Source organism: Palaemon carinicauda, chromosome 6 (genome assembly GCF_036898095.1).
Source record: "Palaemon carinicauda isolate YSFRI2023 chromosome 6, ASM3689809v2, whole genome shotgun sequence".
Classification (NCBI taxonomy): Eukaryota; Metazoa; Arthropoda; class Malacostraca; order Decapoda; family Palaemonidae; genus Palaemon; species Palaemon carinicauda.
In genome coordinates this window covers 133,487,880-133,504,163 of record NC_090730.1, presented here as the reverse complement: position 1 = coordinate 133,504,163, position 16,284 = coordinate 133,487,880, and the positions used below count along the sequence as shown (strand labels likewise).

Below are 16,284 nucleotides of genomic sequence, written 5' to 3'. Positions count from 1 at the left end.
ATACTTAACCATTTTAATAGAAAATATATGTTTTCCTGTAGGAAATAATGTGATTTAACCGGTTTTCACCTTCATTTCATCCGTAATAACAGAAACCAATTCGGCAACTCAAAGTTAGTCGAATTGGTTGATCTGTTTGTTTGGGGTTGAAATGAAGGTCAAATTTGGTAAATCACGTTATTTACTATAGGAAAACACATATTTTCTGTTCGAAATCACACCCTGTAATACAATATAAATTTACCTTTCAGTCAACCCCCCCCCCCCCCAACACAAGGGCCTAATTGCCAATCTATACCAAAAATATCGATTTAAGTTTTATTTTCAGCAATCTATATCTATTAAAATTTCATATATTTCTTAGTAATATTATGTGTCATATATTTAAAAGTAAAACTGTATGTCATCACCAAACAGCTTGAACTTCACCTACAGTATATGTCCCAAAATAGGACAGTTGACAGACGAATCTTATAGTATATCACTAAATCCATGTGCTATCGTTTTCTGTAAATTTCAGTTTTTTTAAACGTTTTCTATGAAGATATTCCCTACACTCTAAACTAAAGCAGGAGCTTGAGTAGTACTCCAGAATTATAGATTATTCTTACTGTATTTATAGCACCAATTAATTTTTGTTTGAGTTAAATCTACACATATGGTATAATACGTTGTCTCTATAGATGTTACTTACGCAGCATACACAGCTGTCAATCATAAAAAAAAAATAAGTATTTAAGCTTGAAGGTAAGCTAACACTGGAAATTATTTATTTGTACATTTTTTTGTTTTGTTTGATCTCTTTATTATTCAGTATTGGTGTCATTATCATATAAAGCTACGTATATTTGTGGGGATATGCACCCCCCCCCGTGTTTTGTATCCTTATATAATAGATAGGCATTTACAAAAGTAATCTTTATCAAATTATAAAAAGGCTAACGTAAAAATTAATATCATGCCATTTTTCATTAAGCATCATTAGGCATCAAATGATTTGTTTTAAATGAAATCAAACGGTTTCATCATGGTGCTCATGAGCTACAAGAATTCCAAGCAGATTTTTCATTTTATGAGCAGTACGGACGGATCGATAGTTCCACACTGAACGACCTTCAGAGCCTGTGCAACATATAATGGTCGTGATGCCTCCACTTTACTTGATATTTTACTGGGCATAAATAATTAGCTAAAAGTTTTATTTTTCCAAATTTCCATCAATTATGACTGGCCCTGTGCAAACGGACAATGTATACAGCCAGATGTATTCTACGATGATTTCGCCTCAATAAAACATATTTAACACCACAGAAACAAGATGAACGTTCTATCTATCCATGTTTTTTACTAATGCTGAAATATTTTAAAACTCTAAGATTCTACCTTTTCAAACTCTCAGGCTAATCTTAAAATTCTTGGAAGAAATGTGAGGAAGAAGATTACTTTGTAACCATAGCAACTGACTATCAACAAAAACATTACATTCCTCGTAAGTTCGGAACGAATTGCAGAAGTGCTTACGCGGAAGTTGGTGTCACTTACTTGTTTAAGGTATTGACAGCCTTTATTGTTAAGAAATTGCGTTTATTTGTTGTAATGATAAGCTGTAAAAGACAGGAAATATATCTTAGTTTGTGTCCAAAAAAGGATTTTGTATAGTCCTAGTCTAGTTTTCTGTAATGCTGTATTTCTCTTCTGGCAAACTTTACACACGACATCCACTAGGAACAGAACTAGAATTGCAGTTTATTTGCTTTTTTTATTTCAAAATTCAGTTAACGTTGAAAGCTCTCTGCAGGACACTTATCTTTATCTTCAATACATATTTATTTGAAATTGACATTCTGCGAGTCATACAGTACATACGATTTTTCAAATTTGAATTTGCCTGTCATATTGGTGAATGATAGCATTACCAATCATTATTTTAAATATAATATATTTATTCTAGTAAATATGAATGACTAAATACATATATTAATTGAAATTATGAGTGTCATTTTCAAATGTGGAATTTCTTCATAACTTATGAACCAAAGACGGTACAGGGAAGACAGGAACGTCGCTTGGATTTCTGCCCATACTTGTCAGCTAGAATATTACTTCTAAGGTATCTGGAAGTGTCTGTGACCACAAGACAATCTGCACAGTCATAGATTAATTCCAACTTACAGAATACTATCGAATGTAGTTGGTTAGGACATACGTACTTTTCTTATTTCTTGTCAAATCGATTTTCCGTGTCTGAGATATGATATTATGAAGCTATTTTTAGGATTTTCGAAATATTATGAATTAGTGTTACCTTGCTGGGAGTAAAGCCAGATGGGAAGCTATCATACGATTAAGACCTTGTCTTAGAATAAGTTAACAATACAGCGGTTTAAGGGGGAGTCGCAGGGGTGCATAGTTACCTAAAGTAGTTAAGACTTCAGCTCCTAGATTAGGTTAGGTGGGTAACCTTAAGTTAGCTGGTGTAGTTGTGTTTGTTTCCCTTTAAAATTTGTGGTTTTTCAGTCAACTTTTGGAATTTAAAAAAGAAATTTTGAAAAATAAGTTTCCCCCAATTAATTGCAGCAGAACAGTTCAAAGCACAGGAACACTTTTTATCTTCTATAGGAATATTGTACTATAGTAAATATTTATCCACATTTTATATTTATTTTATTTATCATACGTCTAGCAGTGATGTAGTCTACCTTAGGTCCCTCACTCACTCTCTGTCACAGCGAGTTGAAGTTCAGTCTGTGCTCTCTCGTTAATGTATGTGAATTATCGTTTAGCACTCCGTGTTTTACCCTTTATTCCCGGTTTTATCCCGTTTTAAAGTAATTCATTATTTGAATTAACATTCAGTTATGTATTTTACCCCTTTCATACATTTCATGCAATGAGTGCCTTATGTTATCCCCCAAGAGTGTTATAAACAAAAGTGCTATAGGAATATTGTACTATAGTAAATATTTATCCACATTTTAATAACTGACCCGGTCCATCCCAACCAACTACAAAGGCTCCCCGAATATTAACATTATAAGACTTCTAACATGAATTTGAATTCGTAGTTGTGTTTTTTCAACTGACAGTCCAATCCACCATTTATAGAGTTTATTACAGTTTAGTACAATATTAGTTAGACCTTTGGAAATAACTTCATCAAATAGATCTCTTCAAATCGACCATTTTCAACTCCATAACCTATAGTTGACAATTGCTGTTACGGAGTACAACCGTCAGACATGAATTTCTTATCCAAATTCGAAAGGATTCATACACCTTTTATATACAGATAAGATAATTTTTTACCCGAAAATTTTAAAACGATTGGGAGATTTGTATCAATTCCATGGATGAAAAACCAAAATAAAACAAAAAAATTAAACCTGATTCTAGTACTGTACTTTATTTCTGAAGCTATTGCACTAAAGCTTATTTAGAAAGAAAGTACTGTATATAATAAGGAAAAAGAGAAAATTTATATGAATATTTTCATTTTTCTTCAATAAAAAGTTGAATTCATAAGTCCCAAATTCCATTTATCACCAAAATATTTTCTAGAAAAAAATAAACTTCTTTAAAATGGTATATTTATCTTTAAAATCTGCTATGAAATAAGAAAGTTATAATCGTTTGAATGGGAAAAGGTGAAACCGAGAAAAACAGATTTAAGGTAAACTTTTGTTTATAACACTCTCGGGGGATAACATAAGGCACTCATTGCATGAAATGTATGAAAGGGGTAAAATACATAACTGAATGTTAATTCAAATTATGAATTACTTTAAAACGGGATAAAACCGGGAATAAAGGGTAAAACACTCGCTGTGACAGAGAGAGTGAGGGACCTAAGGTAGACTACATCACTGCTAGACGTATGATAAATCAAGTAAATATAATTTAAAGATGAATTAAGTGAATGATAACGAAAATAACTAACGCAAAGGACAGACAAAGATCAAATCTACAGGCCATACTACCCTGACTTCGAAGAAACAAAGGGGAAGTGTTTTTAAATTTGTCATATCTCCGTTGTTTCATAATGTTTTGCTGTACAACTTGTCACCATGATAGAAAGGATGCCAGAGATGACTTTGGGCGAATCTTCTCATTTTCATTGATTAGAAAAATATTCGTCAAAAAATCAGGAGTTCGGCCCCCTAACCTAAATACTTTCCTTTTTTTATAAATTCTGTTTTTGCCCTTACTGTTCTGTATTTGACTTGTTTTGTTTTGCCCTGAATCACTGCCACGGGAAGCTCTTAGGCATAGTTCATAAAATTCCTGACCTGCGGTGCTCCTGTCCCGACTTTGATTTCCAATTTTCTTTATGATTAGTATTGGTAGCCAATAACAATCTCCAATCAGAGATGTTTTTGCTGTCATTAGACTTTTTATTAGTGAGTCTCCATCATCCACATTTACAAATGTTAGCTACGCCAACAATTTGGAACAGTTCTGATTTTAATTTTATTAAGTGAAAATGTCTGTATTGCAAACCTTCCAAACTAGTGGCTATTCCAGTTTTGGAGTTAATTTTGTAAGAGGTGTTGCTGGTGTATTTATAGGCATTTTGATAAATTTGATTGTCAGAAAAATTGGTTTTTCAATCTTTAAGGATGGGTTAAACTTGGAAATATACCTGAAAATCCCAGTTTCGGAAGGAAAGCCAATCATGAAGTAAATACTGGGTTATGAATTGTCTTAGGGTAAGCTAAAAACATGGAGGTCTATGGGGTAGGGTGTCGCTGGTGTTATAGCCCCTCCCCCCAGTAGGCATGAATATTAGTCTTAGGTTAGGTTAAGTGGGGAACTGTAAATTAGGTCAGAGCCTTGCGTTTAATTCTATTTTATTGTATGATTTTTTAGACGTAAACTGCTAGAATGTTAAAACATCTGATTAGAAAGTCCTCAAATTATAAACTTAATAGGTTTTAAGATACTGTTTGTAAATTGAATTTTGGTTAAATTTTAGCCTAGGTTAGGCTAGGCTTCACCTAACTCACATGCCTACGATTTTCAGTTGCAAAAGTCAACAAATAGTCCAGTTTCTTACAAATGTCGTCTGGGTTACTGCATTAAATTATATAATACTGTTTTATTACAGTATTGCATTTCATTGTGAACTTCTAATACAATACCTGATATTTATGATTTTAGTTGAATTTGTTTTTATATATCTGAATGTTTGTAAGTTAAGGACCTTCTTTATTGGAAATTTATGGATTTCCGCCAAATATTTTCATCAGAATTATTCAAATCATGCATAAATACACCAGGAACACCTTTTATTTTCTTCATTGGAGATATTGTACATCATCCCCTCTTGGGGGAATGAAGCAGCTGCAACTGTTACATGCTGGTTGGATGACTGATGCTGGTCAGTTATGCAACAGAGTGCCTTTCTAGCAAACTTGCAGATGCTTAGAAGCAACTCTTCTATCTTTCTTTCTTAGTGGAGGATGGGTTGGTGGCTGCCATTCACATCAGTAATGATGTGTGGTCTGACTCCTCCGACATTACAGTATCTCCCTTATAGAGAGATAGGCCTTCTGTGACCTAGTAATAGCTTTCTTTTAAGCCAGTACTGGCCGATGCCATAGCAGCTTCTAATCTCTATGATTAGCTGTTAAAAGGTTGTTAGAATCATCTTGCTTACTCCCATATGGGACTAGAAAAGATGACACTGGATCTAGGGACTGCCTTACACCTCAGGACGAGTCTCCTATTTGAAGGATGATGGTTGTATACATGTAGGACCAAATGAGAAATTGTAAATTGATTTGTATTTTTGTATCTATGCAAACCTGAGTCTTATAAGTTACACTTCTCGCCTCAACCACCCCACTCAGTCCTTAAGCCAAATTTCCTAAGTAGTGTATGTGATATAGCCTAGTCAGGCAGGTGGGTGGTTCCCCTCAAATACTACCCGATAACTACCACATCTACCTTGTTAAAGATTCAATAGCCATTTCAGCTTGCAGTAAGAATATACTCCCATATAAAGGACTCAAGTTTGTATATTTAGGAAAATTGCAAATTAATTTGAAAACTTGTGATATTGTAGTGTTTCCTTTTTTCCATTGCTTTTGCTATCAAAGTTGCAGCCGGTTCCAAACTATCAAAATGGTGTAGGAACCATATCTTTGTATAGCTATGAATGTTAGGTTGTGGGATTTTGGAGAATGGTGGCAGCCTTTTTTTTCTCTCATCATTGACTATTCGTTGCTGTCTCACAGGATGTAGATACAGGAGAGGGGGTTCCCAGCCCCCTCGTCCCGTCCCTTTTAGTCGCCTCTTACGACACGCAGGGATAACGTTGGCGCTATTCTAATTTTTATATGCCCCCGCGGCCACAATTGGAAAAGTGTATGGTAGAGTAATGATTAATAGGATCAAGGGTAAAACAGAGAATGTAATCTTAGAAATACAGGGTGGTTTTAGAAGAGGTAGGGGTTGTATGAATCAGATTTTTACAGTAAGGCAGATATGCGAGAAATATTTAGCAAAAGGTAAGGAGATGTATGTTGCGTTTATGGATCTGGAGAAAGCGTATGATAGAGTAGCAATGTGGAATGTGATGAGGTTATATGGAGTTGATGGAAAGTTGTTGCAAGCAGTGAAAAGTTTCTACAAAGGTAGTAAAGCATGCGTTAGGATAGGAAATGAAGTGAGTAATTGGTTTCCGGTGAGAGTGGGGCTAAGACAGGGATGTGTGATGTCACCGTGGTTGTTTAACTTGTATGTTGATGGAGTGGTGAGAGAGGTGAATGCTCGAGTGCTTGGACGAGGATTAAAACTGGTAGACGAGAATGACCATGAATGGGAGGTAAATCAGTTGTTGTTTGCGGATGATACTGTACTGGTTGCAGACACAGAAGAGAAGCTTGGCCGATTAGTGACAGAGTTTGGAAGAGTGTGTGAGAGAAGGAAGTTAAGAGTTAATGTGGGTAAGAGTAAGGTTATGAGATGTACGAGAAGGGAAGGTGGTGCAAGGTTGAATGTCATGTTGAACGGAGAGTTACTTGAGGAAGTGGATTAGTTTAAGTACTTGGGGTCTGTTGTTGCAGCAAATGGTGGAGTGGAAGCAGATGTACGGCAGAGAGTGAATGAAGGTTGCAAAGTGTTGGGGGCAGTTAAGGGATTAGTAAAAAATAAAGGGTTGGGCATGAATGTAAAGAGAGTTCTATATGAGAAAGTGATTGTACCAACTGTGATGTATGGATCGGAGTTGTGGGGAATGAAAGTGACGGAGAGACAGAAATTGAATGTGTTTGAGATGAAGTGTCTAAGGAGTATGGCTGGTGTATCTCGAGTAGATAGGGTTAGGAACGAAGTGGTGAGAGTGAGAACGGGTGTAAGAAATGAGTTAGCAGCTAGAGTGGATATGAATGTGTTGAGGTGGTTTGGCCATGTTGAGAGAATGGAAAATGGCTGTCTGCTAGAGAAGGTGATGAATGCAAGAGTTGATGGGAGAAGTGCAAGAGGAAGGCCAAGGTTTGGGTGGATGGATGGAGTGAAGAAAGCTCTGGGTGATAGGAGGATAGATGTGAGAGAGGCAAGAGAGCGTGCTAGAAATAGGAATGAATGGCGAGCGATTGTGACGCAGTTCCGGTAGGCCCTGCTGCTGCCTCTGATGCCTTAGATGACCGCGGAGGTAGCAGCAGTAGGGGATTCAGCATTATGAAGCTTCATCTGTGGTGGATAATGTGGGAGGGTGGGCTGTGGCACCCTAGCAGTACGAGCTGAACTCGGTTGAGTCCTTTGTTAGGCTGGAGGAACGTAGAGAGTAGAGGTCCCCTTTTTTGTTTTGTTTCATTGTTGATGTCGGCTATACCCCAAAATTGGGGGAAGTGCCTTGGTATATGTATGTGATGTATCATTGACTCTTAACTACCTTAAGTTCTCTTGAACACTAGCTCAGCTCTCTTTCACATATCAAATGGGAACTTTTTGTATAATCTGTGGGTAGCATATCTGAAGGCTGTTTGTTCCTACACAAATACAAACCATAATCCTTTAATAGAAGTATGGCATCAGCGAAGCTGGTATGGCCATAAAATTTAACAAGGAACTTTAGTTATATCTACATATGGGTGACTAGGAATTCCCACCCACCCGTTAGTCAATTTTGGCCGTTTTATATTTCTTTTTCCAGAATAATTGTATACATGCAAAGATATTAGGTTGTGTCTGGGTAAACATCCTAGTCATTTGTATGTTTTTAGCATGGACCATGAGTATTGCAGTAATCCCCTAGTGAGAAATGCAAGTCATTGTCGCCTTTGCAGTAGGCAGAGTTTGCTGACAAGAAGAAAGCTAAGGACACTTCTTAATCAACTTTTGCTATGCTGAATGTGATGCTAAAGAAACTTTATAGCTCCTTTATTTTTCTTCTGTTTTTTCTTGACCTGCTGTGTATCCTTTAGGTTCATCCAGGGCTAGGTTCTTTGGAGGAATGTGGTTGGGAAGAGGGGACCTCGGTTTGCAATTGGGGTGATCCTATTGGAAAGTGGAAGTACTGTATCGCCTTTTTCTAGTAAAAGTATCAATCCTCTGCCTTTTCCTTGAAAGAGTCCTGTAGCTGTACAGACTGAAGACGACCTTGACCTATGTAATTTGTGACTTTCCTTGGGTATTGCTGATGTGCAGATATCAGGTAAGCTGCTGAAAGTCTTGGTCACTGCCAGGTCATCTGTAGCTTCTCCTGCTGTGACTAACCTGTCTTTTGGTACACCTGTGGAGATACAGAAGGATGGTGCCCGTATGTGCGTGACGCACCACCCAATACAGTGTTCAATAACATGTGCCACATAGGCTAAATTATGATGTACTTTGTCAGTCTCTTGGGGCGTGAGTGCCAAAGGCAGTTGTTTCTGAAGGTGAGGGCGATCGTCAATCAGTGCTCGGTCCAGACTGTGCTTAAAACCTCCTTGCTTGCGAGAAAGGCATTATCTCAGCTTTTCAACACCCTAATGATGCCTAACTTCCATCTGGAGGAGGCGAAGAACCCTGTGATTAAGTGTTCATTTGTTTTTTGTAAATCATTCTTTATTAATTTCAAATTCTATCTAATTCTTTAATTTATAACATATTCCAAAAATTCAAAAATCTATACTTTATAATGCTTGATTCTGGTGTATTTAAAGCAATAACTTGAAAGCCTCATCCACGCATTTAAAAAAAAAATATGTATTTATACAAAATTTGAGTTTTTCTTTTATAAAAAAATTAGATCAATAAAACATTTTTATGGTATGTAAAGTTATTCATTTGGTTTTATATAGCTTATAATTACTACTAGATAGTAAATTTTAATTTTCCTTAAATGTGGGAGGAGATAAAATTTGAAAACAAAACAGTTGAAAAAAAGTAAGTAAAAACGGGCTATTCAATCAGTTCAAGTAAAATTTGGGGAAATAACTTTTGTTATATACACATTAGGACTATGTGAATGCCACAACTGTAACTAAAGAAAATTGTCCACACCAATACCCTTAACCTTGGTTATCCCAGCCAGGACACAATCGCTTTTGGCTAGTCGCTTTTGGCCAAGTGTAAAATTGACACACTAGCAGAGAAATCTTTTTCTGAACCTCGTTGAGGCCATTTCATAACAAATATGAACTCATGGTTTACTACATTATGTTGAGGAATGATTGAACATTTCATGATGTAAGCAGCATATCTTTGCAATGGTTGAAAGTATTTAATAAAGAAAAAAATGTGGATATAAAGCAAAAAACATAGATGATTTTTAAGAATATTAATAGAAAAAAGGAAAATATGGTAGAGGACTTTATTCACTATGAAAATTGTTTATGCATGCAAAGATATTTATATAAATTGAGTGGTAAAAAGCCTTGATTGATTACATGTGTCAACCTACTTATATTAACATTTAGTAGCGTAAGTAACACACTACAAGCATAAAGATAAAAAGTAACAGAAATGCCTTAAAAATCATAATTTCTTGTATAACCCATAAATAAAAGTGATACATATTTTTAAAAAAGATTTGAGCATTTGTAGAGCAAAATCGGAGAAATTTTTATTGTTGCTTAACAAAGAAGTTTTTTTTATGTAAAAGTGTTCATATTTTTAAATTTTTGCCTGTATATAATTGGAAAATACAAAGAATACCCTTTTCAAATGGTATATGAAACATGATAATAGCGATCATTTGCAAATGCACAAACACGCACAGAAAAAATTATCTATATATGGGTAAAATTATTCATAAAAAGGATATCAAGCAGTTTTGGGGTGAACATATCAATGCCCGTCATTTTGCATAAATACGATGTTATTAGTATTGCTAGAAAAAATTAACCCTGCAAAGAAAAGCGAAACAAATTTCTTACATAATCCATTTATAAAGTAAATTGTTTTTGTCAGAAAAGTATTGTCCATCTTTGCTCTACAAATACTAATTGCTCAGTTTCTTCCTGATTGATTGATTGATTCTAGAAATCCACAAATCAATCAGTCAATAAAAAAAACTGAGTAATTAGTAATTGTAGAGCAAAGGTGGACAATACATTTTTATCTTTATTTTACAAAGTTTATAATAAAGTATTTTAGGCAGAAATTTTCATATTTTTCGTATGTCATGACAAAAATCGAATAATGCTTTTTTAATGTTATATAAAAATGACAATTACAATGATTTTCTAATGCACTTACATGCATGTAAAATTTATCTATGTATTCTCAAAATTCTAAAGACTAAACAAGTATTACCGTAAGCATACCTTCTCTGCCATATTGCATGCTAAATAATAAAATGAATCGCGCTTGGAATACAATGAAGATTGAAATGGAAAGCTGAATAAATTTCTTATATAACATAAATAAATAGGTTTTGTCATAAAAATTAGCAATTGTGGAGAAAAGACGGGCAGTACATTTTTATGTTCATGTTACTAAATATGCAGTATAATTTCTTATGTAGTAATATTCACATTTTCCGTATGCATTGTAAAAATACAGAGAATGCTCTTGTCTCTATGCCTGTAGCATCCATATACAGTATCTCTTTTTTTTTCATATTTGACTCATGTACTCTGGTATCAAACAATTCTTGTTATATTTAAAGTTTCCAGAAGCTATATTAATGTTATAATTTTTTCCAGATTCTTTAAAGAAGTATTGTACTACATCAATAAGAATGAGTGAAGAAATCAAATTTATTGTTGGTGAACTGAACAAGCCGCCATACAATCGTAATTATAACCTCATAACATTTGATGCTCTACAGCCTGAGCAGCTGTTGCAGGTTAGTGCTGGTTCACAGTAGTACTGAAGATCAATTATAAATATAGTTTTAATTTGTTTACTATTTCCATACTTTTTTATATTTCTATTTGCAGTATAGCTATTCTGAAACTAATCATTATTTCATGTGCTGTGGATCTTAGGACATAATTATATGCATATGGTACATACATATAATCATCAGTCATTACTAGACCACTGCAGAAGAAAGGCCTTGGGCATGTTTTACCACCTGTGTCTGTTTATGGTCTTTCTATGCCAGACCACACCCGCAAAGGTTTTTAGTTTGTCAATCCATCGTCTTCTCTTCCTTCTCCTGCTTCTTTTGCAATCTCTGGGGACCCTTTCTTTTATTCCCAATGTCCATCTATTATGTCATTCTCTTTATATGTCCTGTCCATTTCTTTTTCTTACATATTGTTAGAAGAATATCCTCTACTTTAGTTTGTCCTTGTATCTATGTTGCTCTTTTTCTGTGAATTAGTGTTATTCCCATCATTGTTCTTTCCATAGATATTTGAGTTGTAACTAGCTTATGTTCTAAGGCTTTAGTAAGGCTCCAAGTTTGTAATGCATAAGATAAAGCTGCTAGGACCGTCTCATTAAATGCTTTCCTTGTTAGAGAAAGTGGCATTTTAGTTTTCATAATATCATTTTCGTTATCAAAAGCTCTCCGCCCTATGCTTATCCTTCTTTTAATTTTGGTGTCCTATCCCAGGGAAACACTTACTGTCTGTCATAATTATGTATATTCATTAAAAATCTGTAGAGGTTCATCCATAAAACTTTTTTGTTGTCTCAGTATTTTCATTGAACATTATCTTAGTTTTACTCATATTCATTTTTCAGTCCTACGTTTATGCTTTCTCTATTCAAATTTTCTATCCTCTTTTGTAATTCCCCCCCATGATTCACTAAGCACAACTATGCCATCTGCAAATCTTAAGTTGTTAAGATATTCCCCATTAATATTATTTCCTTCATTTTCCCATCTAAATTCTTAGAAACTTATTCTAGGCATGCTGTGAATAGTTTAGAATAAATGGGGTCTCCCCGACCGACTCCCTTTTCAATCGGAATTTTCTCTCTATCTTTATGTAGTTTTAGGATTTCTGTACTTCCTGTATAGATATCTTCAAGTGTTCTAAGATAAGATTCTATTATTCTTATCTTAGAAGTGCTTACATTGCTGCTGAAATTTTGACAGAATCAAAAGGTTTCTCATAGTGTATAAATGCCATACATAGCGGTTTGTCATAATCTATAGATTTTTCCATTACTTGGTTAATTACATGGATATGGTCATTTGTTGAATACCCACTTCTAAATCCTGCTTGGTTGATTAAAGTCTAGTTGACTTTCTGTTCAGCCTTATATGATCTTTGTAAATATTTCATATATTACTGAGAGTAAACTTATTGGGCAATAATTTTTCAGGTCTTTTATGTCTCCCTTTTTGTGAATTGGTATAATGATAGTTTTCCAGCTCTGTGTATAGAGCATTTTGCAGACATTTTGTGTAAAGTTGAGCGAGTTTTACTACTATGAAACATCCTCCATCTATTATTAAACCAATTGTTGGGCCATCTGCTGCTGTTTTACCCCTTTTCGTGCCTTTTAATGCTTTCTTTACTTCTCCCACTGTTTGGTACCAGCTCAGGTGTTCCATTATTTCTATTAGAAGAATTATCTGTTATATTACTATTGTATAGCATTGTATAGAAATCCTCTTTAATTCTTATCACTCCATCTCCATTGTTGATAATATTTCTATTCTTATCTTTTAAAACAAACCTCTGTTGGTGCCCTATTTCTAGTCTTCTTTTCATTAAGTTAATGCTTCTTCCTTTCTTTAGTTAAAGTTTTGGTGGGCGATGTAGTAACGTCCCTGACTGGTGAATGCCAGACTGGAGTTCGAGTCCTGCTCAAACTTGTTAGTTCCTTTGATCGCTGCAACCTCACCATCCTTGTGAGCTAAGGGTGGGGGGTTTCTGGGAGCGTATGGGTTATATCTACTGAGTCATCAGCAGCCATTGCCTGTCCCTCCTTGGTCCTAGCTTGGGGGGAGAGAAGGCTTGGCGCTGATCATATGTATCTATGGTCAGTCTCTAGGACATTGTCTTGCTTGATAGGTCTGATTGTTATTACGAATATCTTATGTTTTAGTTAGTTTATAGTTTTGGATAGTTCTGCTAATTCTATTTCATCTCTCTTCAATATTACCCCCATTTCTATTTTTTCTTTATTACTTTTTTTTTTTTTTTTATTTTGGTGTTTTCTGATAGTTTTTCTTGATCTTGTTTAGGTACCTTTCCACCCATCTCTTGTGCTGATTCCAATACAAATTCTGTTAAATTACTGTCGATTTATTCTTTACTTGCTTCCATTTCATCATGTAGCTGGGAGTACCTATTTTATATTACTAAACTAATCTCATCATCTTTTTCTCTTATTACAGTAGTGTTTATTTTCTTTGTTAAAATTAGTTGTTCTTTCTTTTTCCTTAGGTCTAAACAAATTTTGCTTCTCACCACTGTATGATCGCTTGATTTTAACTTGTTTAACAGTTACATTTTTAACTAAATTAACTTTTTCATTAAGAATAAAATTTATTTCATTTTTTGTTTCTTTATTTAGGCTTCTCCATGGTCATTTTGTATGTTCATTTTCATAAAAGAAAGTGTTCATGATTTTTTTCTTTATTGATTCTTTCAGCAAATTCTACAAGTGTCTCCTCTGTCATTCCTTGTGTGTACTCCAAATTTACCTACTACGGATCATCCTCTCTTCTGTTGACTTATTTGTGCCTTGAAGTAACACAAAACAAATGTAAATGCGTCATGTTTTTTCCTAGATATCTCCAGATCTTCATAAAAAACTCCTTGGTAAGAGACTGATGTTACGCCAGGTAAATCCTGAATATCAGTTAGCAGTTAGGTTCCGACACTTTTGAGCCTCTGGTGACATGGTTGGAAGTGACCTGACCTTTCATTTGAAGGAGCTAGGGTTCGATCCCAGTATGAGATAGAAATGTATTTCTATTTGAACACGATATTGTGATGGTTTTCATCCATATTGACTCATTAGGGGTAATTCGAATTAAAAGCTATCAATTGTGTCACTTAGTGGGCCGGGAAGTCGGGGAAAACTCTCTGGTAAGAGACTGATATTTCGCCTGGTAAATTCTGAATTGCAGTTAGCAGTTAGGTTCAGACTTCCTTTGAGCCTCTGGTGAGATGGTTGGAAGCAACCTGGCCTTGCATTGCTACAGGGTAGGTTCTATGGCTAACTTGAATGTAAGCAACTGAACTGTATGTTGGAGTTTTTCTTCTCTTGCTCAATATTTGGATCATATTTTTGTTTTGTGATTTTATTTTCTACTTAACATTGGTTGGGTTGCTGTGTTTGTTTAAAATATGACTTTTCTGTTTCTAGTGTACATAAAGAAATCTGAATAAAAATCTTGAATTTTTCTCCAGGTTCTCAATGATGTCTTTGCTGAGATCGATTCTAAGAATCGCCTCGATATTCGAGAAGAGGAGCCAGATCAGATGGCTGTTCGAATGCTGGGAATGTTACGTATTCTGAAGTACAAACCTCCCGGCGATAATATGTAAGTCTATGAATTTGCAACTGAGAACCTTTTAATTGTCTTTTACTTTTTATATATGATGTTTGGTGAATTGCCAGTAATAATATCTTTTACAGGCTATACCTGAAAATACATTATATGATTAGGATCTATTTATTTTAACATAATGAAAAGATATTTATGTTTTTATGTCTACACAAAGAACCCAGAAACCTGTTCTTTTAGCATAAATACAGCATTCCTGACTTATGAGTGTCTCAATAAATAGCCATCCACACTTACAACAGATCAAAATTCCAAGAAATAGTATTTACATAAATATTGATAATGATACATTTTGCAAATTAGATATATAGTACAGTAATAAGTAGCAGACATAAATCATTTTAATGCTTCTTATAGTATAAGATACATAAATATGTTCAAGAATGATTTTAGGATTGATATAAAAGTTAAGGCATAAATATTGAAAGCCCTAATACAGTACCTACATTGAAAAATATATAGATACCTTAAACTTACACCAATGCTTAGCAACCCCCCCCCCCACACACACCAACAAATATCTTTTCTTATACAGTATAATGTTTCTTCTAAGATTTTATCCCTTTGTGAGATTTTACCTTTTGGCAAATCTTTATGGGAAAATCTGCACATGTTGTTTTGCATAGTACTGCTAACATTAACATATTATACCAAAAGCATGACCTCATCATTTGGAGTAATGAATATCACAACTTACCTCTGTTCTGATGAATTGTAGGTTAGTGACAGCCTAATGTTCATATAAGTCAGAAAGTATTGGTAGTTGTTGGGTCATTCGATTTCCATTGAAATATATTAATATTAAAGCTGCTAGCTATGTATTCTAAAGACTGAATGAAATATTTATTTACATAAGATTATAAGCAATTTTAAAACCGGGAGAGGCAGGAATAGCTTCAGAGGTAGAAACAAAATTAATGTTAGTTATTATGAATTCAAACTAATGGACATTGTACACAGTTTGGTAAAGAAAATTAGAATGATTATAGTATTTTCTTCTGAAAATATCAAAATAATGTTTAAAAGTATTTAAATGAAAATTTAAAGAACAGTAGGTGTTCTACTGAGTAATATTCCTGCAGTCTCTGGAAAAGGCCCTTTTCTAGATTAGATGTTGAATGAAAAAAATATCGTGAAAGAAGCTAGGCAAACCAACATTTACTTGACAAAAGGTAAAATTAATCTTCCAGTGCACTGACCACTAGCAACCTTGTCTAAACAAATTAATCAATTTGAATCATAAGTTCACAGATAGTACCTTTGTGGAAAGAAGCAGACATCTCTAGAACATATTCCAGAGTGACCTTTGAGGATGGTATTAGTGCATTCCAAAAGTCTTACAGATATATGTTATTCAAGACAATTGATAAAAG

At 34.5% G+C, this 16,284-nt stretch overlaps 1 protein-coding gene across 1 annotated transcript in view; it reads left to right on the top strand.

Annotated features, from left to right (window-relative positions):
- Positions 1-1,495: 1,495 nt before the first annotated feature.
- Positions 1,496-16,284, top strand: part of LOC137642192 (intraflagellar transport protein 81 homolog) — an 89,395-nt gene continuing 74,606 nt past the window's right edge. The window contains exons 1-3 of the mRNA XM_068374733.1: positions 1,496-1,551; positions 11,133-11,275; positions 14,754-14,887. Coding sequence (XP_068230834.1) covers positions 11,168-11,275; positions 14,754-14,887 — 242 coding nt within the window. The 5' untranslated portion in view covers positions 1,496-1,551; positions 11,133-11,167. The remainder of the gene's footprint in view (positions 1,552-11,132; positions 11,276-14,753; positions 14,888-16,284) is intronic.